The 7395-nt window shown below is 38.5% G+C and overlaps 2 protein-coding genes and 1 non-coding gene across 3 annotated transcripts; 2 read left to right on the forward strand and 1 right to left on the reverse strand.

The window, feature by feature from the left end:
• The first annotated feature begins 642 nt into the window (after window positions 1-642).
• Window positions 643-1254, forward strand: LOC103423478 (protein LURP-one-related 3-like). Its single transcript, XM_008361559.4, has one exon. The coding sequence runs from the start codon at window positions 643-645 to the stop codon at window positions 1252-1254; it is 612 nt and encodes a 203-aa protein (XP_008359781.3).
• A 1742-nt stretch (window positions 1255-2996) lies between these two features.
• On the forward strand, window positions 2997-5594 carry LOC139196848 (uncharacterized). Its single transcript, XM_070823193.1, has one exon. The coding sequence runs from the start codon at window positions 2997-2999 to the stop codon at window positions 5592-5594; it is 2598 nt and encodes an 865-aa protein (XP_070679294.1).
• Window positions 3513-3619, reverse strand: LOC114824271 (small nucleolar RNA R71). The gene has a single exon (XR_003772410.2). It is a non-coding gene; the product is annotated as a small nucleolar RNA R71 (small nucleolar RNA).
• Window positions 5595-7395: the final 1801 nt, after the last annotated feature.

The following is a 7395-nucleotide window of genomic DNA, read 5'->3' on the forward strand; positions in this document are numbered from 1 at the left end:
GAATATAATCTAGGATTTACACAATCACACTTAAATAATGTAGTGCCTTTATTTATGAGGTATATACACACACACACACACACACACACACATATAAGAAGCTTGAAGGGAAGGGAATCTCATTTCTTCTTTTTTTTGTAAAAGTAGGGATTAATTGTTGGGTCCACACCAATTGGCTAGCTAACAAAAGTGTTCGCCAATTTATTTGAATTCAATTAGATATCTTATATATTTCTGGTTTGGCTAATATTTTGTAAGGTGATGTATGAGGTGCAACTTGAAAAATAGACAGTTCGGATCGGTAAAGTTCATTGTGGTATGAGCTCTACAAATAATCTCTATTTTTATAAATAATAAAAAAAATAGAGATCCCTTCCCTTAAAGGTTATATATATATGTCTATAATATACCGTGTATTATACAATTTTTATAATTTTTTGCACAAATTCATATATGAAAAACGTGGAGTTTTGGAAGACTAATTAAACTAATATTCAGAACATTTTATATTGGTCCTAGTCCCTCTCTTTGAGAGAGTATAAATTACTAACTTGACTGTGTAGTAGTCTCATCAAACACTAGCATCTCTAATCTCTTCCTCAAATATCAAACAAAAAACTTCTCCCTTCTCACAGCTCCCAAATGGCGAAGGTTCATTCTCTAAATATTACACCGACTACTACATGTTCTAGTAACGAGTATATGACTTCAAAGAGGGAAACATTCACTATATGGATGAAATCGCTCGTGATGCAAGGAAACGGATGCACTGCCTTTGATGAAAATGGCGAACTCGTTTATCGTATAGATAACTACGACGACAAACACAGCAACGAAGTTTATCTCATGGATCTCCGCGGCAAACTTCTTTTTTCTCTATGTGAGAAGAAAATGAGCGTTTTTCCAAGTTGGAATGGCTATCAAAGCAATGATATTGATGCCAAGAAGCCAATTTTTCAAGTGAGAAAAAGTTGTAAAATAAATCTTGGAAATAAAGATTGTTCTTATAAAGTAACCATGGGATCTGACAGCAATTGCTACAGGTTAGAGGGTTTGAATGGTAAATCATCATCACCAGCTTTCAGAATAAGAGACAACAATGGAGGAGTTGTGGCAGAGGCAAAGAGAAAGCAGTCAAGTTCAGGAGTAGTTTTTGGAGATGATGTGCTTACTTTGGTGGTGGAGCCTCATGTTGATCACTCCTTCGTCATGGCTCTGGTCACTGTTTATGGCTTAATTAGACATCAAATATGATTTTTAGAGCTGTCTCAGATACATATAGTTGTAGAAAACAGTAGAGTAGCATAGCGAAATAAATTTAGTTTGTGCTTTTCAATAACCAATTATTGGGTTTTTGTGAGAATTCAACACACACACACACACACATATATATATAGATTCAGCTAGCTCTTCTCGTATTTAACTTTCAGTCATAGTGATTAATTACTCATTCTTGATGGTCAATTAGTTAATTATCTGCCCAAAAAGATAGAGTCCAACTCTTTACCCTAAAAACTACCAAGCTTATGTGGCGCATAGGCCGACTAACTAATGAGCTAACTACGTCATTCGGTTGTATGCGGGCGTGCCAACTCGTCGGCCGAGGAGTAAAATATGTTGATGTTGTGTTGAGCGCGCTGTTGACTTCTTAATCTTATGACTGTGGCCGAGGAAGGAACACGTCTTGGCCTTCGGGTTCCAGAGCCTAAAGACAAGGCTGTTAGTTTTGCGAAGTTCACGGATCGTTGGCACTGGGTTCAGTCACAGTGATTATATTCGTGAGAGTATAAGCACGTCGAACTGGCTCCAAACTATACGGACACAAGTACTCAAAGGAGATATATGTCTTGATGGTAAACGTGGTTCGGCCGTCAGAATGCTGAACTCTAAACTCTACTTGTGAATAACCAATTATAAACAACTTGGCGTTCAATGTGTCGAGCACAGTAATTTGTAACACCTCACTTCGCCAAGAAGGCTAATGAGATGACCTCTACCAATAAGGATTCGAAAATCCTTCTCAGTCGAGACTTGGATTGATAACCAGTCGGCCTCGACGCAGTGCTATTTATCCAAACTGAAGATTCTTCACGGTCGGCTGATTCTACGGTGGCAATGTTGTTTATCCAAACTGAAGATGTTCGTCGGCTGCCTTCACAGTGCAGTTTATCCAAAATGAAGATGTGTTGGGGGAAAAGAAAATAAAAAATCTCAAGGTCGTTGAGAGGTTCCGCGTAGAGCGAGAGTTTGCGCAAGGCAGTTTTTGTGTTAAGTCCTTTTCGAATGACGCACCCCCTCCTATTTATAGCAGTCAATCTCCTCTTGACCATATCAGAACCATACTCGGATTAGGATTCTTTATCCTAATCCAACCAGGCCTCGATCAATCCTACCTCCACTAGGACTCTGAATAAAACTCTTTATCCGGCCACCTTTACTTCTCAAATCTCAACATCCTTATTCCATTAAGACTCTTTATCATACTAGGACTCGACCCATTCGCACTAATCCAAATTAATCCTTTTTGCAATAAGATTCGATCGCCCTGACTGGGCAGCCCATGACCCCTGGCTGGCCCACAGTATTTTCGGAAAAGCTTTGGACCGAACCTAAACCTATGCTCGGCCTAATAATATTACTTTGGGCCCAAACATTACCCCCTCACTTTTGAGGCTTTCGGCTTAGAACTCCTTAGCCGAGTTTCGACCTTGAAGAAGTGAACCCTAGGTATTTGAAAAGTTTCCAATATTCCATCCATTGGGTGCATTCATGAAACACAGTTTCGTCACTGTTTTATTTCAGTTTCTGTATCACTGTTTCGACACAGTTTTGGACTAAACTATTCGATTTTTTTACCAGGCATATTGTATATCGTTGGAAAGCCCCAGAAGTCTAGTTTTCAACCCAACAAACAGATCAATGATTGGATTTTTGAGCTGCAAGAAATTTACAAAATACTGAGCAGTGGTCAAACAAGGAGCACAGTCTGGTCGTATATGCAAGGTAGACGTTCGTTGCAATTTGAGTTGATTCATATAGACCAAGAACTTGAGAGTACTTTAAGAGAACAGCGGAGGCAGCAAGTGTTTCAAGAACCAGCCATGGGGGAAGTCAATAATGGTAGAGATAATCCTCCACCATTGCCACCACCACAACCAAGGCTCATGCGTGATTATACAAAGCCAACGGAGTACAACGCACCGTCATGCATTGTTTTGGCTCCAATTGCGCAGCGATTTGAGATTCGTCCACAAATCTTTCAGTTGCTGCCTATATTTCTTGGGAAGGAGGAAGAAAATCCATACCATCATATCAAGGCGTTTTTCAAGCTATGTTCCACATTCACATTCACCAATGTTACTGAAGAGCAAATTCGACTTCGGTTATTCCCATTCTCTTTGAGGGATAAAGCAAGCAGTTGGTTGGATTCTCTTCCCGAAGCATCTATCGACACATGGACAGAATTATCCAAGAAGTTTTTGTCCAAGTTCTTCCCCGCTCGAAGAACCAATGCTCTGATCAATGAAATCATGAGCTTTCGGCAACAAGAAGGTGAACAGTTTCATGAAAGTTGGGAGCGATATAAGGACTTGTTTCTGCAATGTCCTCATCATGGTTTCAACACTTGGCAAAAGGTTCATTATTTTTACAAAGGTTTGAACTCTCAATGTAGGAGTTTGGTTGATTCAACAGTTGGTGGAACCTTGATGGACAAAACTCCAGAAGATGCCATTCATGCCTTTGAAACTATATGTGAAAATTCTGAGCATTGGGATTTTCCTACAAAAGATTCGAGAGTTCCAACTGCATCGTCAACAAAAAGAGGAGGCATTTATGAAGTTGATACAAGGACGGGTTTAGAGGCACAAGTAGCAGCTCTCACGAAGCTTCTCACACCACTAGTAAGCAAGATAGCCACGCAGCCATGTAGCTTATGTGCAAGCATCGCCCATGACATGGAACATTGTCCAGCAAATCCTAATCTAGAAGGCATGCATGAGGTCAAAGCATTTAGTGGGAGGCCCCGAAATGATCCGTACTCAAATAATTATAACCCGGGATGGAGAGAACACCCGAATTTTTCTTGGAGAGATTCCCAAAATAGCATGGGACCATCCAATTCAACAAAGCAATATCAGCAGCCTTATCAAGCTCCTCCAATTCAACAAGAAGACCCTTCTATCAAGGACATGCTATCTCAACTCTTAAAGAAAACCGATCGGTATGAACAGGAAGTTGTATCGCTTAGACAAAGTCAGATGGTGTTGGAAAATGCTCAATCTAATTTTGAGATTCAATTGGGACAAATAGCTACTACTTTGAACAAATTGGAGCGAGCACAAGGGCAATTTCCAAGCCAAACAGAAATTAATCCAAGAAATAATGAGCATGTGATGGCCATTACAACCTTGAGAAGTGGGAAGATGATCGACAACAAAGTAGAGATGCATGAGAAAGTTGAAAAGGAGAAGGAGAGGGGAACGGATATGAATGACCAGCAGCAAAATCATTATTTTAAGAGTTCAAAACAGCCACTATCTGAGCCGAAAAGAACTTTATTTGATCCAATGCTTAAGGATGTGGTGTATGATCATCCTCTACCATTCCCTCAGCGTGCAAAGAAGGGAAGAAAAGATCAGTACTCGGGGCATATATTGGACCAATTCAAGAAAGTTCAAATCAACATTCCATTGCTTGAAGCCATCAAAGAAATTCCATCATATGCAAAATTCTTGAAAGAACTGTGTACTCACAAGCGAAAGTATGGAAAATATGAAGAGGTGATGTTATCAGAAACGGTAAGTGCAGTGCTTCAACGAAAATTGCCACCAAAACTCAAGGATCCAGGAAGCTTTACAGTTCCGTGCATTATTGGAGAAAGAAAATTTGAACGAGCCTTACTTGACTTGGGAGCAAGTGTCAATCTTATGCCTTATTCTGCGTACAAACATCTAAGTTTGGGGGAGTTAAAACATTGTTCCATGTCTTTACAACTTGCAGATCGTTCTGTGAAATATCCAAGGGGCATTATTGAAGATGTACTTGTCAAGGTTGATCAATTCATTCTTCCTGCTGACTTCATTGTTTTGGACATGGAAGAAGCTGAAATTCCAGGCAATGAGTTACCTCTCATTCTTGGTAGACCTTTCATGGCTACTGCAGGTACTAAAATTGATGTAAAAGCTGGTTTACTAACCATGACTGTGCAGGACGTTACCGTAAAATTTCAGATCTTTGAAGCTTTGAAGAGTCCTTTGGATCCTCATGATTGTTTTCAGATTGATGTTGTGGATCGAATGAAAGAGAAGTTTGAGGTTGCTCCTGACAAAGCTTTACCTCGGAAATATTTTGAACCAAACCAAAAGGTTTTGTGGAAAAAGTCAAGGTTCAAGTTATTTCCCACTAGGCTTCGATCTAGATGGACTGGACCTTATCTCGTTGTGCAAGCGTATCCCCATAGTGTTGTGGAAATTCAAGATATGAAGAGTGGTTTGATATTTAAGGTGAATGGCCATCGTTTGAAGCAATACCTGGACCCTATCCCACAAATGAATGAGGAGGTTTTGTACCTCAATGATTCTCCATTCATTTGAAGGTCGCTAAGTCCGGCTGAAGACTTTAAATTTAGCGCTTCTTGGGAGGCAACCCAAGCATTTGATGCAAGAAGATGGAGTTGGTATGTGCGGCAAGTCTAACTTTAGCGACCACTTAACCAGGGGAGTCCTAAACTTTACTCTTTATTTTTCATCTTATTTTTATTCCGTTCTACTTTTCCTTATTCGTTTAACTCATTGCATGCCTTGTTTTTCATTTCACATTGAGGACAATGTGTTATTCAAGTTTGGGGGAGAGATCTCATTTTGATAGTTTTTCAGTTAGTTGTTTTGTGTCATAAAACGTAGGCTCTCTGTTTTAGTAAATTCTGGAACAATCTGTTGCTGATTCTGAGTTTTGGTCCGCGTTGTGTTCTTTAATTTTTCGTTCTGAATCCAACCATATAAAGAACGTTGAATTCTACCAAGTAGTTTGCAAGATATATGTAAAAAAATGAACAGAGGTCAGAAATTGGTTATTGCAGAGCATGAAGTCTTCGTTTTCAAGTCTTGACTGTTAGTTTTTGTTAGTTGTCCTGTTCTGTCTTTGTTAGTTGTCCTGTTTTCATTAGTGTCTAAAAAAAAAAAAATATATATATATATATATATATTATTTTTTGCTCTTCTCTCAATCTTGTTGGTTAGTCCTTTCCAAATCCAATGATAATAACTCGGTTGCCACTTAAATATGGTTCTAAGAAATTGATAAGCATTGTTTGTGTTCTTTGTTTGATTCTTTGGTTAGCTATGCTTTATAAGATCATTCTTTACACCTTTCTCATGCACTTAGCCAAGGTTAATGCAATTGTTTGCTTGCTTAGAGAATTATATGCAGATTAAGTACTCATTAAGATCTCAACGAACACTAGAACTTGCTTCAATATCTCTCGAGGCGAAATCCTAAATCATGCAATATTGGGGAGATGATTTTGGCCATTTTTGGACCGTTTGAGCCTTTATATACCCAACCTCTTATGTTATGTTATCCTTAGTTAGCCCCTTGAAGCCAAACACTTAACTTTTTCTTTCATTACCCACATTAATCCTTACCCATTTAACCCGTATTAGCCATACCTTATAGCTTGAGATGAATACCAAGATGATGAAGACAGCGATAAAGGTTGAGTGTACATCAAAGATGTGGCGTGTACCGAGGTACCATGTGTTATATTACTATTCAGTTAAAAAAAAAAAAAAAAAAAAAAAAAAAAGAAAGAAAGAAAGAAATAAAAAGTTTGAAAGTGTTCCATTCCTAACATGAGTCCTGGACGCTAAGAATTATATTTCAAAAGCGGCTCGACCGAAATACATATGAAGAAGTCTTGGTATATCTCAGATTCTAGTTTTTTCCTACCCTTTCTTTCATAGCCAATAACCTAGCCTAACGTTACAACCTTTGTAAAGTCCATTTGATCTTTGGTGTTGCACTGATTTACATTAGTGGAGAGACGATATGAAGAGCAAGCCTATGGGGTTCGATACATTCATTATTCAGAGATCACTCATAATCACACTTATGTGCATATACCTATCCGAGTTGCAAGTGTTGTGTTAATTATTGGCTAGTCTTATACGTACCGGAAGAATGGTTGTGTAAGGTGTTGTTAACTTTTGAATCATGTATAGAATCCTTACAATGTTTCTCTATTCTTTGAACTATATTTTTCCATGCAATCTTTGAGGAATATATTTGGAAAGTCTAACTGCATTGTGTTTTGTTTAAATTTAATTTTGAGTCTTTGTTGTGTTTGCTTGAGGACAAGCAAAGTCTAAGTTTGGGGGTATTTGATACGACCAATAT

The sequence above is a fragment of the Malus domestica genome, chromosome 06 (assembly GCF_042453785.1).
Source record: "Malus domestica chromosome 06, GDT2T_hap1".
NCBI lineage: Eukaryota > Viridiplantae > Streptophyta > Magnoliopsida > Rosales > Rosaceae > Malus > Malus domestica.

Coding starts and splice junctions, on each gene's coding strand:
- LOC103423478 (XM_008361559.4), top strand. CDS start 643: ATGGCGAAGGTTCATTCTCTAAATATTACACCGACTACTACATGTTCT.
- LOC139196848 (XM_070823193.1), top strand. CDS start 2,997: ATGCAAGGTAGACGTTCGTTGCAATTTGAGTTGATTCATATAGACCAA.